Here is a 23,297-nt window from a genome sequence, read left to right on the forward strand (position 1 = left end):
TGCTCAGGAGGCTCCTGATGCGTCAGCACCGAGCTGGACCCAGGAGCTCCCCACAGGACACAACTGCAGAGCCTTCAGAAAACTGGGAAAACTGTGCAAAGACAAGACAAAAAACACAGCAGTCGAACCAATTTGATTTCATTCTAGATCACGACAGGCTCTTATGACCTTGAACAACAGACAGTGATGGAGAGCGCGATGGCAGAGCGAGGACACGAGTGTCCTGTGCAGTGCCTGAGTTTACAAGAGGTCTATATTCAAACATCCAAAGCAATTTACAGCCAGAGGTACCCTTGGCACACGGCATCTCCTGGGAGCTGGCTGTCTGGCTGAGGCTGATCACCCTTGACTTCACCTAGAGCTGCTCACTCCCTGAGCCAGCAATCAATCCTGCAGGCTGCTGGCCCCTGAGGCTGGCTGCTTGGGAGTGTGCACTCAGGAACTGGAGGGAATGACCTGCCTCACCTCGTGCCACTGCACCTGCCCTGTGAGGTACATCACCCACCGGGGTGAGAGGAATGAGGGATTTGTCCTTACAAACCGGTTCTGGGTCTGCTGGTAGATAAAACCAGCACTGAGAGATAAAAGAAACCATGGGAAGAGCTGGGCCTACATCATGGTGATGTCGGCCCAGCCTACATCATGTCCCATGCCTTTTTGGGACAACCTAAAAACAGAGGCCAGACAAAATTAAGGCAATAAAAAGCAGTTATATTTATTGAAGGCCTTCAGGTACATTTCAGGCAGACAAAGGCCCCCAGGGGCTGCACCCAAAATGGACAATGGGTCAGGGGTTTTCACACTTTTATAAGTTTGGGCCATTTGCATATTGCATCTTCCAATTACAGCTTCATTTAATGAGGTCATTGACCCCAAGTTTTCTCCCCCCAACTCACTTTTGTTTCCATCTCTCAGGCCTGAGGCAGTGAGGCCTGCACTTCCCTGAGGCAGTGAGGTCTGCTGCACCAGCATGCAGCACATTTTTAAAAACCGGTTTGTTTTCCATCTCTTGAAATTCATTTTCTCTGTTTTCCTACCACCCTTAAAATGCCAAATAAACATCAGATTAAAAAAAAATTAAAAGCAGCATTTCTTCCTTCCTCTGAATAGTAATACACACTCTCTAGGCCTTGATTGCCAGGCCTGGAGAGGAATTGTTGTGTCTGCCCAAAAGGGGAAAGCAGCAGCTCACACTGTGTGTGGCGTTTAGAGTTACACATTAAAGAATTACAGGATTACAAACATATGAAAAATATAAAATCCTGAGGCATCACGGGGAGCCCTGGGGCCCCCCAGCCAAGGCTCCTGCCCCTTCCTGAGCCGCTCTCCACCGCCCTCAGCCATTGGGTGTGCTGCTCTCTCTCTGCCTGCTCTTCATTTTGCCTCTGAAGTGAAAAGCCTTATTAAACTCATCCTCAGTCACTTCAGAGTGGCAGACGAGGCTGCCACGCTCCGCCAGCCGCTGATTTATTAGTCACTTCTGCAAGACTTTAATCTACTCGGAGGGTTTTTCCTTCTCTTTTCCCAATTCATAAATGGGTATCTTTATATTTAATCTCTAGTCAAACTATTCTGTACTTGACCTTTAAACTGCTACATGAGGGTGTGTAATTGCCTCTCTCCAGGCCACATCTGCCCACTAGGAGTGGCTGAGCCCCAGGAGAGCAGAGCTGGGATATTTTGCTCACCCCCACTTCCAAGTTCACTGAAATATTATATGAGGATTGTGATGGCTTTCCTGGAAAGAGATATATTTGCTTCCAGTCAATGCAGAAAGGCACCTGACTCCCCTGGTGGGATGTAGAAATAAGTGCTAACAGATCTATTACGTGTGATTTTGCCCTTCATTTATTAAAAAACAGCCACTCAGCCCAGTCCAGCATCAGCCTCCCCCCATCTTGGACAAAGTGGGCATCACGCCGCCAGCCAAGTCTTGGATACAATGAAATGCCTTGGGGATAAAAAACATAAAATTAAAATTGTGCGGAACACATAATTTTGGCAAGACCTTACTCTCCCTTCCCCCAGGGAATGCTTATAAACCAAAAATAGTTATGCAAAATTATGCTTTTTTTGTTTTTGTTTTATACTGTAAAAAGGCAACACAACGTGCTTCTCTGTGTACAAATGCTTTAAATATCAGATGTTTACTGGACACAGTTCTGGCTTTTCCTTTACATTTGAAAAAAGCAAATGCCTCCCATGGAAAAATTATGGAAATAAACTAGGAAGAGAAGCTCGTTATTTTTCCAAGGGATTTTCACACCAAGTTTCAATATGCAAGTCACGCTCCCACCATGGAGGACTGTGCACAGATACAATCTAGTGAAGATTTTGTGTACACTGTGTAAAATAAAGCCACTTCAGCTTCATTTTGCTTGTGCTAAGAGCTGCTTAAATGTATTATTCTTCTGCCTCGTCACCAAACAGAAACAACACACAGAAACAGCAGCAAAATTAAATTAAGGGATTTATCTCCAATTTAGAGCCACGAGAAGAAAATGTCCTGTATGAGACACCTCCAGAGCCTCTGCTGGGGGATCTTTGAGCCCTGCATCTGCTGCGCTGCCATAAGGAACCGTCTGGAAATGGTTTCCAAAAAAAGCCACCCACAGCTTGGCCTGAGGCACAGCATCTTCCAGCCTCTCCTCCAGGGGGATGTCAGCAGCTGCCCAAGGTGCTCAGTGGCACCAGCCAGTCTCCCAGCAGCAGCAGCAGCCATCCCCAGCATCACTGGTGGGATTTGGGAGAAACAGGAAAACCAGAGTGCAGCACATTTTTAAAAACCGGTTTGTTTTCCATCTCTTGAAATTAATTTTCTCTGTTTTCTTGCCACCATTAAAACACCAAATAAACATCAGATAAAAAAAAAAAAAAAAAGCAGTATTTCTTTCTTCCTGTGAATAGTAATACACATTGGAAGCCTCCCACACTTCCCTTTCAATCTACAAATCCCCACGTGCTGCACAATCTCCTTCCCATGGGAAAGGACCTGAACCCATTCATTGCTTGCTCAGCTGAGAAGTGCCAGAATTAACCTGGTGCCCAGACACTGGCAACTGGGAATAAAAGGGATTGAACTGATCCAATGGTCTGGTTTAGGAGGGGTCTCACAGCAGCTTAAAACAAGGCCACTGGAAATCCCTGCTCCAGAGACTCCTGTCTTGGTTTGGAAAGCCAGGTGTCTGCTAAGAAAGGCAGGAGCCTTCCCTGAAATGGAAAAATGTGAACCCCCCTCCAAATTGCTAAAAATTTTAAATTAAGGGGCTCTCAGGCAAAAATATGGGAGCAGGAATAACAGTTCTTTATTAGGGAAGAAAATAAAAAGATAAAATAAATAATGCAGTAAACTAAAACACTGACAGGGTCAGAGCACAGCCTGACACCCTGTGGGTCAGGGTGCTGGCAGCAGTCCCACTGGAATTGTGGCTCAGCCCTCCTGCAGTGCCAGCTGTGGTTCTGCTGGAGCAGGGATCCTGCACAAGGCTGGAGTCTTCCTCTGAAGCTCCAGGGGAAGAGGCAGCTGCTGTTCCTCTGGGAATGCAGGGGAGAAGCCGTGCTGGTGCTGCAGAATCTCAGATTCTATCCGGGTAGGAATGCTGGGCTCCTCCCCTGGGCTCACATCTCCCATGGATGCTGTAGCTCTCATCAGCCCTGCAGGGACATTCCACAGCCTGTTATCAGCAGATGTCCCCGGAGGGAGGAGTGGCTGTGGAAGAGATAAGGAAAACTGCCCACTGAACAGGAGACAGCTGCCATCCAGATGGCAAATGGAATACAACTGGCTTGGCAATCCAGGACAGCTCCTCACACCCCAGGATCAGAGCTGGGAGGGAGGAACTGGCCGTGGTGGCTGATGGAGAGGTTCTCCCTCCATGCAGGCACACTGCTTTCACTGGACACAAACAAGCCTGAAAAACCAAACATTTGTATTTGAGGATGGTTTTCTGCACTACCCCCAGCCCTGCTGCCCATCAGAGCTGCGGGCACTGCCCACTGCAGCAGGAAGCAGGGACACAGCCAGGAGCAGGCAGGACACTGGGAATTGCTATTTCATTATCCGGGCAGGACAGTTATTAACCACTCATTCCCAATCTTTGCATGGGTAATTAACCATGTGGGGAGCAAAGAGCCCTGTGCACTGCCAGGCTGGCAGGTGCCCAGCCTTCTGCTCTGCCAGTTGGTACCTTTGTTGAGGAGAAAAAGGAGCTGCCCTGGCTGGGTGTGTACAATGGACACGTGCTGGGGCTGACAGGTCACACACAAATCATGTGAGAGTGGAGCAGAATGCCATGGAGCATACCAAGTTTCTTTGTAAACTGGTTCCATGCAAAGATAATAGCGAGCAGAGGCTAATGCTGCAGTCTCTAATTTTCTTGTCTGACTAAGCAGGCATAATTTACACCCATCAGTTGCAAATGGCTTCTCCCACCAATCCTAAAGATAGAGGACTTTTTTTTTAAGGGAAAAAAAAAAAAGGAAAAAAGATGATTTCCTGCCTCTGCAGAAAGAGGATGGAAAACACATGCAAAGGCTGTCTGACACAAATATATATTTTTCACTCAGCTAGTTCAAAGAGATCATCTTGTAGCCCAGAAACAGGAGACCTTGATGGAACCAACTGGCCAAAACAGCTTCTTCTGTCAGATACGAACGCAGGGGGTGATAAAGACAATAATTTGAACTGGTCTTACTTAGTCATTTGCTCCCTGTTGCCCTTTTCAGCCCGTTTGACACGCTGCAATTGTACAAATTCAGCTGCTGCTGCACGAGGCTGACAATCAGCCGGGATGCACGTGGCTCCATTCCACAAGCCCCGGGGGATCTGTCACCTCTCAGGTGCCAGGACAGCTCTGTCCTTGCTCACAGCCACACATCACATCCAAAAAGGCCAGGCAGGTCTCTGCAGCCTCCCTTGCTCACCTTCCTGGAGTGGCTCTGTCCATTGGGAAGTGTCTGGTCCAGACTCCCAGAGCACCAGGTTCAGACCAAGATGCCCTCAAAGGCAGGGGCTGACCAAAGGGGCCCTGCCAGGGGTGCCCAGTGAGTGTTTGGCTGCACAGCATCCATGCAAGAGCTGGCACGGGTGGAGCTGCCCCAGAGCCAGGGGGGCTGAACCATCTCCCAAACTCCCATTTCCCCGTGCCACCCAAGGGTCCCGCAGCCCCACTGTGCCCTGCCAGTGGGAGCAGGCAGACCCCCAAGGTCTGGCATCCCTGGTGCCAGGGCTGGGTGCTGCTGCTGGTGCAGAGACCCTGCTGGGTCTGTGCCAGGTGTGTGACACTGAGCCTGCAGGGCACCCTGGGACAGGGCAAACTGCGGCAAAACTGATTAAAATAATAACAAGATTCACACCCTTTGTTATTGTCTCGTTCAAAGAGGCTTCATTAGCCTCAGCCACACCAGCTCCAGGCAGGAAAGTCCGGGGAACCTCTCTGGCCATTGTTTGAAGGGTCACTGTGCACTCCCAGCACAGCCCTTGTCTCACCCCCATTTCTGCTCGGCTGGAAAAGGGCAGAGGAAGAAACTGGTGCTGCAAACACCACCGCGGGAAGGAAGGAAGGGCCAATTCGCATCTCCTGCCAGCCTGGGGACGTTGGGGACAAGCTCTCGTACCTGCTCCCAGCAGCTCTGCTGGCTGCGAGCAGCTGACGGTGCTGGGAGCCGGCAGGTCCCGGCTCCCGCTGCTGCGGGGTGGGATTTGCACGGCAGGGGTGATGCCAACCGCATCTGAGAGCACCGAGAGCGCCCTTTGATGTGCTCAGGCACACGGGCCCCAGCGGGGCTCTGCTCTGAGCTCCGGCAGGCAGCCCAGCCAAGGAGGGAGCGCAGCAGTGCTCCCAGCCCCTTCCCACTCTCCCAGCTTCTGTGGGGCGTCGCTGCTCTGGGTTTGACAGGAGCTCGCGTTCTCCCAGCGCGTTCTCCTGACTTTCACAATAATGTATTCAGCAGAACTGGATACATTTCAAACCAGCTATTATACCACGGTATGTTCCAACACAAATATATGCAGTGTAGCGAAGCAACAATTCCGCGAGCAGCGCACAGACTGCAGAAACCCCACATTTCCTACCCCGGACAGAGCAGCCACACCTTCACCACGGGAATTTATTAGAGAATAAACCTCACAAAAACCAAAGCGGGAAACCACCCCACTTTGGAATCAGCTGCCCAGCAGCACAGCACACGAGTTGTCAGCACTCCCCTCTGCCCCGGCCCCACCTGCCTCCATCCCAAGCACACAAACCCTGCTGCAGGCAAGGCACGAACACAATGCCTCTCCCTTCCAGATGGAATGCCGAGTAAAGAAGTGGGAATTTTCCCCTCTTCCCTCCGCCCCACAACAAGCAAGATGCAACACAAATTGCAGTGAGGCGAATGCGGATGGCTGGGGTTTGCTTTTGCAGGAGCTGCTGGAGCGTGGGTGGCAGCGTCCCCTCATCCCGGCTGCTGGCACGGAGTTAAAGCCTCTCCCAGAAGAGGCACCGAGCAGACCCAAACTCCTCGGGCAAATCCAGCTTCTCCTGCGGCACTGCCGTGCCCAGCCCAGCTCAGCCTCAGCGCTCCTCAATGCCAGCACAGCTCCCGGATGGCTACACCCCAAGGAATCCTCCTCACAGTATCGAAACTTGCCATTTAAACCAGCAAACCTGCCGTGGCACAGCTGCAGGAGCCAGAATGAACCGGAGAGTTGGAGTGCGGGGAGGAAGGAAAGGAGGGATCCTTCATAATGGATCTGTGAACCGCGGGCTTCAATTCAATTTAGCGAGCCATCAATCAAGCTGCGGGTGTCAGAGCGAAGGGCCGGAGCCGGGACGGTTTCAGTAGAGGGCACTCAAGTCCCAGAAATCCACGTTTCCCAGGTATATTCCCTCTCTGATGTTTTAGGAGCCGACTTCGGCACATGAATCTCGGTAATGCGAGCGCTGAGCCTCATAACTCAGATTGATTGTGGTTCTATTAGACCTGATGCATATAAATCTAAACAAAACACATGAGGATGGAGCTAATTCCAACGAACCAGTTTAGATACCATTACAGAAATAAAGAGAAGCCTCTTTTTCTTCATTAGTATTGAAAAATGCTGTAGCTATAGAAATGCTTATGTCTCTTTCTGCCAGGTTCATAGTTCTGCTGCTGCTCTAAAGCATTAGTCTGATTTGAAAATGTATTTCGTCAATCAGCATTTTCCTCTAGATATTAATAATCTCAACACTATTTTCCACTTTTGCAAGTGGTTCCCTTTCATATTCAAAAATAAGAAGTCTTAAATCAGTGTCTTGAGAACACCCATAAACCCACAGCTTTATTTGTAGGTGAGAGGACCGAATTTTTTATGTCTATAAAACCCCCATAAGATGTACACAATTTTGAATCTGACCTGTGTAATACCTGGAGCTCTAAATACCACAAATATTCATTGTAAAAACAGCAGTATGAAAAAATAACATCCAAATGTCTTCTCAACAAACTCAAAATAACGAATCAACTTCTCCTCACTGGTACACTATGTTCACAAGTTATAAATATACCAAAGTTTGCATTAATTGATACACTCTTAAATGATGAATTACCACATTAAAGCTATTTTCACAGCACTTATGAACTGGGCAAAGATCTTGTATTTTTAGCATCGCTGTAACAAGTCATCCAAAGCCAAAGCCTTTCTGCTACCTTTGATTGTCCTCAAGGCACAGCCAAGGATTCCTGAAGGAAGTCCTGACTGGTGTAAATCCTGCTCCCCAGGCCAGCATCCCACTGGGCAGCACTCACCTGTGCAGCAGCACTGAGCCAGAGCTCTGGGCACATGAAGAGCGCTACCAGCCTTCCAGGTTCTTCCTTCTTCTGTCCAGCCATCCTGCCTGTGCTGTAATTGTCCATCACAACCTGGCTCTGGCTCCAGGGGAAGTCTGGCCTGGCTGCTGAAGGTCATTGCTCACAGGTCTGCAGCCCCTCCATGGGCAGCAGGTGAAATTGAGTCTTTTATAGGGCAAAAAAAGCCCCAAGCAGCGATGGTGCAACACCCAAGAGAAGTTTCCAAAATGCCCTCTCTGTAATCCTGCCACAGAGCAGCCCTGGGATGCCCTGGGTGCTGCCCAGAGAGAGGAGCACTGCCAAGTGGCATGAGAGGGACGGGCTGGGGACAGTGTGGGAACACAAAGAGAGGGAGACATAGCAATGGTGGGTTAGGGATGGTGTGGGGATGTGGGAGTACAAAGGGAGACACAGCCATGTGGGCTGGGGACAGTGTGGGAACACAAAGAGAGGGACACAGCCATGGTAAGCTGGGGAGAGTGTGGGGATGTGGGAATGCAAAGGGAGGGAGACACCGCCATGTGAGCTGCTCTGCTGAACACCTCAGGTTTCTTTGGGAAGGAGAAGCCATGAAAGCCCACGAGCAGCCCTGGAGTGCTCCTCTGCCTGTGCCCAAGCTCGACTGATGTGGTAATTTCTGATACAGGGCTGTTCCTGTCCTGCCCTCTCTGACCTACGTGCAGGAGATGAGGACTGTCCATGACCTCTACACACCCATCTGCCACTAATCAAATAATTTAATACAAAATAAACTATTTGTGCTGCTCTGCAGTAGGATCCAGAGGCTGAAGCTGAGGTTGGAGCCTTATCAGTGCCTGGTACTGACAGAAAGGCAGGAAGCAGCATTCCAAACTAACAGAATATTTCCTCCCAGCTACAGTTTAATTTAAACGCTCCACAAAATCAAACCTCTACTCCATGTGCTGGAGTCTGCAAAGAGCAAAGAACAGCCACAGCCGAAACAGCCCTTTTTACCTGCTCACTCCCAATAGCTTTGTGGGGCTTTTTTATCTGCAGGTGCAAAGAGTCACCAGGTTGTGACATTTAATTTTATAACAAGTTCACAGAAACAGCTGTCCTTCACTTAAGCAGTATTTAAAGAAATTTTCTTCCATGCCCTTTTGCTAAATCTTATCCGTGTTGGTGTCAGGAGGGATAAAAATATCCTTAACACGAGCCAGTCTTTTCTGTAACCGTCTTAGCGCAGGCAGGGAGGTTCGGGCTGGGAGCTGGAGCCTCGGCCCTGCCCACAATCAACACCAACAATCCCCCTCCTCTGAGACCGAGCTTGTGGCAGCGCCTGGAGGAGGCCGAGCAGCCCCTCTGCCTCGGGGCTGAGGAAGGAGTAAGACGAGGAAGAGGAAGGAGTAAGACACAGTGCTGAGACCCCAGGCCACGCTCAGCTGCACCTTCCCAGCGAGGCACCGGCCACACCACGGCCCAGGGAGGCACCGAAACATCCCCGGGAGGGGCTGGTCCTGCCCCGGCCGTGTAGCCAGAGACTCTTCCAGCTTTTCCTTATGATCCCGTGCTGATGACGGCTGTCACACTCCCCGGCCAATCCCCCACTGCTGCTGCTGTACCATCAGCCAGAGCCCAGGCACCACTGCAGTGGGCACGCAGGGAGTCCCCCGCCTGTCCACCTCCCCGCAGCGGTCCCGCACTCGCTGTTTGCTGGCAGAGGCGACACGCAGCAACTTCTCTTTGAGTTGTAGATCAATAATGACTTGCAGTGTTTCTCCTCCAGTCCACACACCCCGGCTCCAGGAGGCTGCTCCGGGATGGGGCTCTGGAGCAGAGTGCAGGACGGTGATCAGCATTTCAGGATGCCGAGCTTGCTGCTGGCAAGGAAAATTAAAAAGATGAGCCGATACAGAGTAATAGTATGTTTGTAAGAAAATTAAAGATTTGCTCTTCAGCTGTTCCAGGCTGGAGTTAGCAGACAGCTGGCAAATGGGAACGATTGGAAATGATGGAATAGATCAAATTATTTAAATGAGAAAAAAAGAAATTCACCCTAGCCTGGCCCAGCACGTTGACAAAGCAGCTCCCGGTCCGCTGCACGGGCAGCCCTTTGTCTCTGTCACCGAGGTCATTAAACTCCCGGCTGCGGAGCGCGGGCCGGGCGCCCGCCGCGGTAGCCCTGCTGCAGCGGCCCCTGCCCCTCCCGCCCCCGGGACGCCGGCCCCAGCCCCAAACCCCCTCCCCGGCCTCTCCCGGCGCCCGCCGGCGAGGACACCGGGACCCCGGGGTCATAAGGGACCCCCGAGCGCTTGGGGGACACCGGGCACCCCGCCATCTGCGTGACAGGGCTCCGTCGGGGGCAGAGGGAACAGAGACGCTGCCGGGACCCCCGGGGCCCTTTCGCCATCTCCCCCCGCCCCGCGGTGCCCGCCGAGGGTCCCCTTGGCATCCCGCCCCGCGCCCGCCGCCGGCGCTGCCCTCGCCCCGGGGGAGCGGGCGGGTGCCGGGGTGTCAGCGGCGTGTCAGCGTGTCGGGTGTGTGTCGGGTGTGTGCCGGGGTGTGTGTGTGTCGGGGGTGTGTGTCAGGGGGTGTGAGTGTGTCGGTGTGTGCACGCTCCACTCCGGGGCTTTGCGCGAGCCGCGCATCAGCGGTAGGAGGGGACAGAGCCGCTCCTGGGGCGCACCGGCAGCCCCGGCTCCGCAGGTGCCGCCCGACCGGCACCGGCACCGCACGGCTCGGAACGGCCCGGCTCGGCTCGGCTCGGCACGGCGCGGAAAGGAGCGGCCGGAGCTGTGGCTGCCGCGGGACGGGCCGGCGCGGCCGCTCTAAGATGTGCCATGAGCCGCCCGGCCCCGGCGCCGAGCGGCCGCTCCGCCTGAGCCCCGGGCAGCAGCCGCCCGCGTCCCCGCTGGCCCTGGGGCCGTAGGGCCGCGCCGGCCCGCGACCTCCCCAACGATGCCCCATCTCTGGCCGGCGCTTCGCCGCGTCCTCTGGGAATACTGGGCAGCGCTCCTGGTCGGCGGCTTCTGGGGACAGAGCTCGCACGGGATGCCGCATGTCATCCGGATCGGTAAGGACCGGCGGCGACGGAGGGAGAACTTCGGGGCCGGGGCGGAGAGAGCGCTGCCCGGGGCCGCGGCGGGGGATGCGGTACCCGGGGCTGCGGGATGCGCTGTCCGGTGCCGGGGCGGAGGTTCCCCCGGTGAAGGATGCCCTGGCCGGTGCCGGGGCGGCGCGGCGAGGCGGGGGCTGTGTCCCGGAACGGAGCGGGCAGCGCTCTCGGTGCGAGCAGCCGCCCCGGGCGAGGTGCGAGGGGGGTGCTGGGCACCTTGCGAAGAGGAGAGGAGAGTGCTGTCCCTCTGGAGAGTGGGGTGCTGATTCCCCGGGGAAGGGGGACGCTTCGCTCTCGGAGAGGAAGAATGCTTTGCCTCTGGAGAGGGAGGATGCTGAGCCCCCAGATGGGGGATGCCGAGCACCCGGAGAGGGGGGATGCTGATTCCCTGGAGAAGGAGGATTTTTGTTCACAGAGATGGGGGATGCCGAGCCCCCGGAGAGGGGGGATGCGGAGCTTGTGACGAGGAGGGCTGCGGTACCCGGTGCGAGGAAGGCTGTTGAGCCTGCGGCAATAGGGTGCTGTGCAGGGGTGCTTTGACCCAGGGCTGGATGTGCCCAGAACAAGGGACAGACAGCCCGGGGGGGCCCGCGGCACCGAGTCCCGCTGCCTGGAGGATGCCAGTGGGCTGGCTCAGCTGCAGCTGCTGCTGAGGACCAGGCGTGTTTCATTAAATTGCTGAGGTTCTGGGGAAAATTAATTTTTAATAATGTTACATAAAGTAATTGCACAGATAACATCCTGGGAATGAGTCTGCGATCTTTCTTTTTCTAATTAAACGAGATACTTGTTTTAATCATGTCATGTAAAGAACGGCGCTGATTTCTGTTACATCCCATGCACTTTTACCATTGGTACACATTCCCAGGGATTTGCTGTCTGCCCACTAAAAATTACAAGGACAGGTTTACCTGCCTTTTGACGGTTCAAATTTTAACTCAGAAAAACCAGTGAAAACGGAATAGATTTGTGAATAATTTTAACTGGAAAAAAAAAAAAAAAAAAAAAAAGGTTCCTACTTATGCTAGTGCAACTGCACAGCAGCAATGTGAAAGCCAGAAAGAGAAAAATGCTGCTCCTGAGGGATAGGTGCTTTTTGAAGTGAAACACTGTCACCTCCAGCACGGCTTGAAGTGTCTGCATGGCCCAGATCATCTCATGGACAAGGGCTTGATTCCTGCAGGGTGAGCATCTGGTCTCCCCCAGACTTCCGTGAATGGGGCACTCCAGGCAGATGTTATCCCGTGCACATTGTGGTGCCAGAAATATTGGTGGAAAAGGTTAATGGATCTGCCTCCGGGCCTGGGGCCCTGGCGGCTGCTGAACTTTCACCAGAGCCAAGCTGTTTAGTATGCTCAGCCTCCGCCTGGAACAGCTGGAAATGTTTTGTGCCACACAAACCCGCTCCCAGGAAAGCTCCGTCGCTGCTGACAGGGCGCGCTGGGCTTCGCCAGTCCCACTGCAGGAGCGGGGAGGAGGTGTCCTGCTGGGAGAGCCCCCCCGTGTGTCACCAGCCTGTCCCCAGCGAGCACCGCAGTGCTGTGGCGGAGTTTCCCCTCCCCGGCAGGTCCCAGGGCTCAGATCGCCTTTGGGACCGACAGCCGAGTGCGGGGGCTGTGGCAGCTGGGCTGCCGGGCTGGCAGCTCCTCCTGCTTTGGGCTTGGCAGCGGCGGGCCTGATTCTTGGTGGCCAGAGCCGGCTGCTGCCAGGCTGGCGCTCCGAGGAGGCGGCGAGGGGCAGCTGCAGCTGTGGCAGATGCTCGCGGGGAACGGGCTGAGGCCGCTGGGGCTGGCGGCTGCTGAGACTCCAGGGAACGCTCGGCTGGCTCATGGGGGATATTCAGGCTCAGGACTATCCCTGGGGGCTCTGTGGAGATGTTTAGTCTCGACTCTCAGTGCCTCAGTTGTCCTGAAAATGGATTTTCTAGGCTCAAAGCAATTGCACAAAAGGACAGAGGAGATTTCAATGCAGAGATTGCTGCTAGCCCTCCACAAAAGCACTTGGGTCTCCTGCAGCTCTGCTCCCTTTCACCGGGTAGGGAGGGAGGGATGGAGGCAGGTAGGCAGGGATGGAGGCAGGGAGGGAGAGATGGAGGCAGGCAGGGATGGAGTCAGGCAGGGAGGGATGGAGGCAGGGAGGGAGGGATGGAGGCAGGGATGGAGGGATGGAGGCAGGCGGGCAAGAAGGGAGGAAGGGTTGCCCGCTGGAGGAGCACAGCTGTGCCACTGCCAGCACTGCCGTGCCTTCCACAGGAATGGTCTTGCTTTACCTGCTGAGAAATCCCACAACAGTCAGCCCCTCATCGAGCCACCTTCTTGATCAGTAAAGTAAGAAACTTAAAAGATTAGAAAAAGGCTTTAATCGGGGCTGCAGGGAGATCTGTGTTTACCTTCTCTCTCAGCTAAAACTGGCATCATTTTGTGACCTCTTTTTCAGCCCACTGAAAAACTGCAGCTTCTTGCCCTGCATTAATTTGTGCAAAGCTTCCCTGGCTTTCAAGTAATTATTTTAATTATTAGGTTATGCCGAGAAGTGCAGAACACTTAAGTAACTATTGGTTTAGCACTGAAAATCAAACCAGAGAGAAAGCAGGTAACTTCTCAAAGCTCTCTTTTTTCCCTGTGAAGCTGACTATTAAAATAAATACAGGGAGAGATATCTAAGAAATGGAAGAAAAAGCCAAAAGCGCTCTTTCTCCCACCAGTAAAATATAAATATTTAATCTACACATCTAAACATAATCTATACATGCACTCGTACAAAGAAAATCTGTGCCTTGTTACAGGATGCGCTTTTTAAAGCAGGAGTTGGTATCTGAAGCTTATTCAACAGCTGCTCGGTTATTACGCAATCTGTTAAATATTTGAAAAAGCCGTATCAGAAAACACCACCCGAGTGCTCAATTCAGCTCCGAGTTCCCTGGAGCAGAGGCAGAGGAGGGTGCTGCTGTGAGGAGCTGCCCGTGCTCACCCCCCTGAGGGATCCTGCGCTGCTGCCCGCCCTCACTGCGGCTGAGCTCCGGCACATCACACCTGGTACCACGAGCTGCTGAGCATTTGCAACATCGCAGCTAAAAGGAGTGCCAGCGAGGTGTTATGGGGCCGTGGAGAGCCCATTTGGCTAACCTACACTCGGATTAAAAAGCAGATTAAACGCACAGACAGAGCCTGATGCCATTTTGTAGAGCTGGTGGCACCGTCCCTAACAAAGCAGGGCGGGATGGCTGGGATGGGCAGCGCAGCTGGAGCAGGACTGGTGGCTCCAGCAGACCCATTCCAGCCTTCTGCTTTGCTGAAGCATCATCAGGAATTCCTCTGAGTGACTCTTTTGAGGGATGGTGTGTCAGTGACACACACGTGCGGATCGGATGCCAATGGGATGGGATCAGTAAATTGTCAAGAACAGACCCCTGGCACTGGGCAGGCAACAGGAGCTGGATTTGGGGGGTCCTGAGTGGGCTTGCACTCAGGTGCTGCTGAGAAGGTGACACCACGCCGCCCTGCTGCCATCATTGCCCTTGGCCACCCCACTCCTGCCAGTAATGCCCTTGATGTGCCCCCTCTGTGGGCAAGGGGACAGGCAGGGTCCCAGCCCACCCCTGGGTCAGCCCAGCCCCAGCTGTGTGCCCCTCTGCAGGAGGAGTGTGCCAGGCCAGGGAATGGGTTCATTTTCCTTGCTGCATTTTAAAAGGCATCACCTCCACATCTGGGTCCTCACTTTTGTGCCAGGTTTTTCACTGAGGTTCTATTCCTGCTGATATTTGTGGCAATAATCCCACTTCAGGCATGTGTGACAGTCCCACTCCTGTATCTCTGAAGTCGCTGTGAGCAGGATCAGTCTCCAGCAAAGCTTTTAAACAAACAACCCTGCGTGAGGAATTTATCGGATTTTATTTCTTGTAGTGTCTCTCTAAGCTGTGTTTGCATAGAGAAGGGGTCAGAGCATTGATTGTTTGTATGATTTGCAAGTAACACAGAAAATACAATCAAATTGGAATCCGTGTGAGAAAAATATCATTGATTATTTACACAAATACATAGAAAACAAATTCTGTGGATAATTATCCTGCTCTCTGTGATTGGCTTTTCTGAGGCTTATTATGCCTGTCAGGAATTTTATTTTGAAACCACCTTCCCACACTCTGCAAATGAAGTTGTATTTTTAAAAATAAAGCAGAAACAGGCTTTTCCAGGCTGAAAAGGCAGCGCCCAAGGGCTGGGAGCTGCACAGCCATGGGGGACATGAATGCTGGAGTGGGAGTCCTCAGCAAGGCAGCTCCAGGGTTTTTCTGCTCAGGTCGTGCCTGGTGACCAGAGTGGCCAGTGTTCTCTGGGGAGGCTGGCAGGAGATGGCACCAGGGTGGTTTTAAATCATTTATTGCCTTTGTAGCTTCTCCTGCATTCCCCTGGGCATTTCTGTGACCGTGCACCCACTGCTCAGGCATTTCATGGTTGATAAAGTTATTTCAGGTCACGAGACGCTTTGTGTGTCAGATAACACATTCTGGTAATTTCAGTAGGATAGGAGGGCGGCAGTGTAAATTGTTTGGTGGTAAATGAATTCTGAATACATTTGAATAACAATGTTAACTCTTTATCGCAGAACAGTCTAATTATTTGATCTTGGCATTCTCTCGAGAACTTCATACAGGAAATTAAGATCAAACCACATAGCAGAAAAGAATAGACTCTCATTTATCACGAGGCAGGAGAGACACCAAAGCAGACAGCACCGTGCTGGGCTGGTGCCTCGGGGCACTTGGACACCCTCGGGCTGGGGGCAGCAGGGTGTGGGCACGGCTTGAGGGCTGAGGGAGCCTTGGAGGGCTGGTTGTGCATGGAGAGAGGTGGCTGCACATCTCCTGACACTGGGACACGGTGACACACACCGGGATACCCTGACACACCCTGGGACACCGTGACACACACCAGGACACCGTGACACACACCAGGACACAGTGACACACACCAGGACACACTGACACACACCAGACACACTGACACACACTGGGACACACTGACACACACCAGGACACACTGACACACACCAGACACACTGACACACACTGGGACACACTGACACACACCAGGACACCGTGACACACACTGGGACACACTGACACACACCAGGACACAGTGACACACTCTGGGACACACTGACACACACCAGGACACAGTGACACACTCTGGGACACACTGACACACTCCTGTGGCATGGCACCTCCTCTCGTGCTGCAGTGTCACCTCTGGTTTTACCACCAGCAGATGCAAATCCTCCTCTATGACCCGAATGTCTGCATCTCGGGTGTTTTCATTAATGAACCCGAGCAGAGGCTGATGCTGGGAGGAGGTTCCTGTGGAGCCTGCCCGGCACAGCCCGCACGGAGCGACACTGAACTCATTCTGCCTCCGGCAGAGCTGGCTCCCTTCTCCCGGGCAATGAGGCGCTCTTGGGTACAGAGCAGCACTTCCAGGGAATTAGCGCTCCTGACGGAAACCCAGTGCTCCTGACGGAATTAGCGCTGCTGTCGCGATATGCGCTGGCGCCCAGCCGGGCCCCGCATCGGCAGAGGGCAGTGCCCCGCCGCGGCTCCCGCACCCTGCTCCCGGGGCAGAGCGGATCTCCAGCGCCGGCACCGAGCTGGGCCAGCAGAGATGCTGGAGATGCTGGAGTCCCCTCCCGGGGCAGAGCAGATCTCCAGCGCTCGCACGGAGCTGTGGAGATGCTGGAGTCTCTTCTCCCCGGGGCAGAGGGATCTCCGGAGCTGTGCCAGCAGAGCTGCGGTGCTGGAGTCTCTCGTGGAGGAGACACGGTGGCAAATCCGCCCGGCGCGGTGTTTGTAGCCAGCATTAAGCCTCCTAATCCAGTGTAATGTGTGTCTCCCCAGTTTCGCCATCTCCTTCCCCTCCTCTCGGCTGCAGCTTTACGGCGGTGCTGTCTGGTCTGTTCCCTGTGCACAGCAGAGAACGGGCGTGGAAGTCTCTGGGAAAGGCAGATAGCAAGTTGAAAGCACCAGAGCCATGGGCGAGGGGGGAGAGAGGCAAATGGTGAGAGGAGCTGAGGGCTGAACGAGAGGATAAGAGCTGCTCTACGGCAGGAATAGATGTGGAACAGGAGTGCTGTGCCCCTTAGAGAATCCAGCTCGGTTTGCCAGGCAGGGATTGTCGCAGTGTGGGCCGGTGCAGAGGGGATTTAAATGGGAGGGGGGCTCATGCATTGATCCATTGATTAGTGTTATTGACAGTGAAAACAGGGATGATGTGCTGCTATTTACCACTTGTAATAAAGACTAAAATAAATGCAGGTCCTTAGCACAAGCGAGAGCTCTTAAAGCAGGTGGAGGGCTCAGCTCATTGCTTTGTCATTGCTCCTGCACCAGCTTTTCTTTGTGGTTGCATTTTTAACCCCTTCTGCCTCCTCTCAACCCCCTTTGCTGTGCTGCCCCCGGGGCAGGCACAGCTTCACTGCTCAGGTTTGCACTGTGACACTCTCACCATGCCAGCGTTCCCTGGATCCTTGTGCTTTAAATCTGCAGCGAGACACTGAGCATGAACACACAAATTTGTGACTGCTCTGTTATTTCTGGCAGGGAAGATCATCAGGAAAACGTGGTTCAGCTGCAAACGGCTGAGGAGAGCGTGGGGTACCCCTGCGTCAGAGGCAACCCCAGAGCTGCTCTGAGCTTCCCCCACGCTGCTCAGCTCTGCAGCACTGGCAGGAAGAGATGAGAGCAGACACCAGCCTTGGGCACCACACAGTATCTGTATTATTTCATACTTTAGTCCAGGGACCTTGTAAGACTTCAGCTTTTCTGCTGTGTCCCCAGCCAACAAACTGCACTCCCGTGTGTGGGGTCGGATTCAGAGAATAAAAATCAGAAGTGGGAAGTAGTGAGGGAACAACTGGCACATTCTGTATCAGCTCGTTGTGCCTGGGACATTCAGCACAGCAGTGTGACCTGGAAAGCAGCAGGAGGGACTGGGCTTCAAAAGGCACGGACCGTGTGGGGACGTTTGGAGAAGTTTTTAAACAGACAGATAAACCAAAAGCTTAGACAAAACAGACTTAAAATTACATAAGTGTTCAGACAAATTCTTGAATTTGGACCTTGCACTTTGCTCATTGCTCTGGAAATTGGGCACTGGGGATCCCCTCTAAGGGGTACCCAGCTCTCCTGGCACTGCAGCACTCAGTGTTACACAGGCTTTTGAGACAAAGTCCAATTTATCCTTGGAACCTGCAAGCTTCAGGAGCACCAGCTGTGTGGAATGGTGTATCCTGCCTCCAGTAAGGACTGGGATGAGGCCACAGACTGCCCTGGCAAAGGCCACTGGGCGCTCATTAGCTGGTAATGACATCTGATGGTTGCGGCATGTCCTTTGTTCCAGTGGGGACCTGGGGGTGAACAGCCCAGATCTCTGAACTCACCAGCTCCCAGGTGAGTAGGAACGTACCTCATTCCTAAAATAACAGAGCTGGTACTGCAGAACCCAAACTTGATTAGAGCTGTGGAAGTGTACAGGGAGAGAGCCGGCGTCGCCGTGGGCGGCTTCCCCCCACTCTAATGAATAGATGGCTGTCAGCTCGCACTCTTCTCCCAGGATGGAACAGTAAATAAAATCTGCTATAACCCTCAAATTTAGCAGAGTTACGGCTGTCTATGGGAACTGAGGTGTTAGACTTGTTGGTTAGTTCTGCAGTGAATTCAAAGCACTCTGAGGGAAGTCACCGCAGTGATTTTAAATTCCACCCCCTGTGAGACACCGTCCCTGCCTGGGTGCTTGGGCTGAGGGAGATTTTCCTGCTGCAGCAGAAGTTTTGTGTTGGGAACAGGGTGGATTCTCTTCTGAATGGAACAAACAGCCACGGCACCCGCTCAGCAGAGGAGACAAGGCTGGATGTCATAGAATCTCAGAATGCTTTGGGCTGGAAGGGACATCAAAGCTCAGCTCATTCCACCCCCCTGCCATGGGCAAGGACACCTTCCACTGTCCCAGTCTGTTCCAAGCCCTGTCCAGCCTGGCCTTGGACACCTCCAGGGATGGGGCTGATGTACCCCTGGGGCTCTGTCAGATCACCCACCCACTGCTAGCACGAGGAACAGCCCCTCAGCCATGCCAGGGAGGCTCCCTCCCTACAGAGCCTTGGGACAGACACCAGTCCTTTAGCACTGCAGAACTCCCAGATGATATTCTTTTATCAGATGTGCAGCAAAAGGTGCATCATGATTAGCCTTAACAGCTTAAGCTTTTTCTTTGCCTGTGCGAGACAGATTTATAATATTTTCCCTTTCTTTTTTAACACTGCATTCTTAGCACAGACAGTGATTTATTGAACAATCAATTTCCTTATCTACGTAACACATTCAGGTGATCCATCAACGCCAGATAATCAATCCAGCTCGGGATTTTAAGTGTATATATGTATACTTGTATATATATTTTCCTCCTGTACTGTTGTCAGGCCAAGTAATGTCTCCCTTTCTTTGCTCCTTTCCTTTCCCAGTGACTTCTGTTTATGGTGTGTAAAAGAAACCCCCCAACGTTATATTACACCTTGTAAGTTTTACGGTACTTGAGAGGTTTATGTGCTATGAATGTAAAGGGCAATGCAATAACGCAAAGGGCAGTGAGACATTTTTAAGCGCAGAAGGATATACACAGAGCTGAGGAGATAAATCTGGGTGGATAATCGTCCCACTGTGTCTCTCCTATTTATGAGAGGAAAAGACATTCACTGCAAATCATGCTTCAGGTCACTCGTGCTCTGGTCTCTGCTCTGCTCTGCATTATTGGCTGCTTTAACTGCTCTTAATCTGCTTTGGGGTCTCTGCCCTGGCTTGGAGCTGTGTCCTGGCCCAGCACAGGGGGCTCAGCCCAGGTGGGGTGTGATTCCCCATGGCTGGGGTGGTACACTGGTACAGCTCAAGGACGGGTGTGAAAAACACCAATCACTTGGTTTAAAATTTTAAAAGTTTAATAGTAATAAAATGGCTATAAAAATAATAAAAAATAAATAAATAAAAAATATACATTATATTATATAAATATATAAATAAAATATTTTTAATATATGTGTATATATAAAAATTAGAGCAATAAGAATTTGGACAGTCAGAGTTAGGACAATAAAGGACGATAAAAAAGCAAAGAATTATGAACCTTTGGATGTTTTCCTCAGAAAAAGCATGGCTCTCTAACAAAGGATTAACCCTTAAAAGCAATAGCCTGTTGCATATTCATATATCTCATACATGATGCAAACATTCCTTTCAAACTGGGGATTTTTCTGTTTATTTCCATGCCCCTTCATCTTGTAAGTCATGGTTTGGCTCTGTGGAGTCTGAAAGGAGGTAGAAGGAGCCTGGTTCTTCTTGCAATATTTTTTCTCTTGGGATTTTAGTGTCTTGTTGCTGTTATCTCTGTGTGAAGAATTTCTTGATTATCTTATCCATCCCTTGAGCTAGTTAGAAAAGCATCTTACGTCTCATAGTTTCTATTTTAATATTATGTTGTAGCCTAAAACTATATTTAACACACCACTTAAAAGGATTAGTACAGCATAACTTTCTAACATAACACATATAATATTTATTTTAGTATTTGCAAAAAGCCAGTCATATAATACATGTTTTTCACAACTGGGCTACGTGGAATTTGACGTTTCTGTCCTCTGTGAGTTGGGAAAGGGCTGAGCTAGGGAAGGAACTGTAGGAGGGAGTAAGAGGAGTCACAGCTGCCAAGTCTGGAGCTTATGGGTGGTTTAGCTGGGAAAGAGGAGCCTGGGCTCAGCCTCCCACAGTCTGGGTGTTCACTGCTGGGGTTCGGGCTGTTCTGAGAACAGGTCTGGGAACTTCAGCTAACGCTGTTCCTGCAGGAGAGGAGCTTCTCAGGGCATTCAGATTTCTGAAACAATCAATCCCTGAATCCCTCTCAATGTGAATATTCAGAATTCAGCATTTGCGATTAGCAGTAGAACTGGAGACAAAATGCCATTATTTTCAGAGGCCAAGATAAGTTGTACACAAAGGTCACTGTCCCATGTGCTTCGTTCAAAATCCAATTTGTTTTTTGGGCTTACGATGGCAGAAACACTGATGATTTTGCTATTGCCACATGTTAGGTACTTTCTGTGCAGGAAAAGATTTTGCTTTAATTCCTTTCAGTTTTAACTGTCTGGCACAGAGATTTTCCTGATTTGAAGCATCTCATCAAAAGTTGAGAACTGAAAACCTCGTGGTGTGGCAGAGCCCCATGGAACTCCCAGGAGTAGGAGCTGGTGGCTGCTGTCCTGCTTCCCATGGTGACAGCAGCTCTCCAGAATGTCCCTGGGACGGGAGGAGGGGAGAAGAAGCTGCAGAGAATCCTCAGAATCCACGTCCCTCCCATCCAAGCAGTTCTGCAGAGCCCAGCACCTCCTGCAGCTCCAGGTGCCGTTTCTTTCAGCAGCAATGCCATTACCATTTTAAGCTGAACCAGGGACCTGTAAAAAGGGTGTTCTTGGTTTAAATCTCTGGTCTATAAAATCTTAAGGACCTGCTCTTTCTTTATAGGGAAAGAAAACCATTTTCTTCCTCATTTTATGCACCTTTCTTCTTGCAAATTTTTATTTCTGCAAAAGCAGTTTTTGTCATCTTTGCTTAGACAAAATTCAAAGTAAGACCCTGGATGTTTTGCTTCAGGGTGGCATCTCAGCTTGGCTCATAATAATTGAATGGAAATAGGATCTGCAGTTTTCTCTCCTATTCATCTACATCACAGCAAAAGGGTTGTCTAGAACGGGGGTTGCAAAATCTTAGATGAAGCTGATAATATTTTTTAAAATGCAGGGCTTGTCCCTGCACAGTTTACCAAATTTCCCTTAGGTTAAAGTTACAAATAAGGTGTTGCATACAAGAAATTCTCAGTTCTTTGAGCAGCTACTTCTACCCTGTGGTGCATTCCAATAGCCAGAACTGACTTTGGATGTGTGCCCATCTATTTATAAAGGATCAGTAAATAAAATAGTCAGAACCATCTTTACTTAATTTTCTTAGACATTAATGCAGTGGTTTCTATTTGAGTGCTTTTCTTTTCTGCAGTGCAAATTCATCTATGAAATGTGGCAATTTCAGTGGCTGCATCCATTTCCTCCAGCTGAAGGGAGAGCAATTGGCACACGGCACCCAAAATCCAGCCTGAGCTGCAGATCTCCCTCTTTACACTTTGGATTTGCATTTACTTCAGAATTTTTCCGAGGCAATTCCCACCTAACTGACTGTCACTCCCTTTTCTTTCCTGCTCCAAGGATCACACACACACAGAGTTGGTGCCCCTGGCACAGCCACTCCCTCTGTGACTTTCAGCTCAGATGCTGAACTCCCCTCCTCATCCCCAAGCCTCAAAAGTGGAGGGAAGAGATGAACACAGCTGAAATCCTGAACAAGCTGTACTTCCTGGTATTTTAAGAAAATGCTGAATTTTAAGAAAATTCAGTTTCCAGCAGCTGGATGAGATTTTCACTTGGGAACAGAACCCCCAGAACGTTCCTGGCTTCCTAAAGATGCTGGGAGGTGCCACCAGCCTGGGTGACAGCACTGGTGACACTCTGAGCACCCACACTGACCCCACCACCACGTGCACATGATTTAAAGGGAAGTTTCCCCCCAGCCTGGTGCCCATGGCAATATTTAATGCTGGCCCAGGCACCTGGTCTCTATATTCTGTGTTATTAAGGTCGTTCTATGTGGTTACACGACTCTTTGTGCTCTGTGAGTGTTTGTGGGGAAACCAATTTCCATATGAATTATGGAAGTTGATACCAACAGGGCTGTAATTCGTAAATTGTTCTGACAGCAACATTTTGTAACAGAACACAGGGAAACCAGGGTAATAAAACTTGCCATTAAGGGAGTGGACTTTTGAGTCCTAGAAAGAAATCTTGTCCAAGGATTATTTATGATCATTGCACACCAAAATGTGTTTTTGCATTTTTATTGCTGGCAAATTACTTGTAAACCCACCAGGGAGCTAATGATTTTTCCTCTGAGGCCATGCAACTTCGTTTTGGTTTATATATAGCCATTTCTGCCACCAGTTAAGCTGTCACTTTTGATTTAGATTAACAATAATTATTTCAAAGTAGCTCAGGTGTTAAAGGGTTAACAGTCCTTTGACTCCAGCTGACAAAATCTACAGGACAGTGATTCCAAAGGAGAAAGGTGGTGCCTGGGCAGGTTTTCCTTGGATCACTGTAAAGGTGCTAACCACCTCTAATGGGGAGCACGGATTATTTATGTTCTTCTGCAGCTCCTCATTAATTTTTCAGAGCACTTGCTTGAAGAGTTCCGACTTCTGGGCTCCTTCATTAGTGTTACCTGTTCAGCAGCGTGCAGCAGGGGAGGTGACACTTCTGAAAGGAGCATTTC

General features: G+C 51.1%; 1 protein-coding gene across 1 annotated transcript in view; it reads left to right on the top strand.

The window, feature by feature from the left end:
• Positions 1-10,519: 10,519 nt before the first annotated feature.
• GRIK3 (glutamate ionotropic receptor kainate type subunit 3) overlaps positions 10,520-23,297 on the top strand; it is a 111,822-nt gene continuing 99,044 nt past the window's right edge. Inside the window, exon 1 of the mRNA XM_041479292.1 lies at positions 10,520-10,849. Coding sequence (XP_041335226.1) covers positions 10,735-10,849 — 115 coding nt within the window. The 5' untranslated portion in view covers positions 10,520-10,734. The remainder of the gene's footprint in view (positions 10,850-23,297) is intronic.

The sequence above is a fragment of the Pyrgilauda ruficollis genome, unplaced genomic scaffold (assembly GCF_017590135.1).
Source record: "Pyrgilauda ruficollis isolate IOZ18807 unplaced genomic scaffold, ASM1759013v1 scaffold48, whole genome shotgun sequence".
In the NCBI taxonomy this organism is placed as follows: domain Eukaryota; kingdom Metazoa; phylum Chordata; class Aves; order Passeriformes; family Passeridae; genus Pyrgilauda; species Pyrgilauda ruficollis.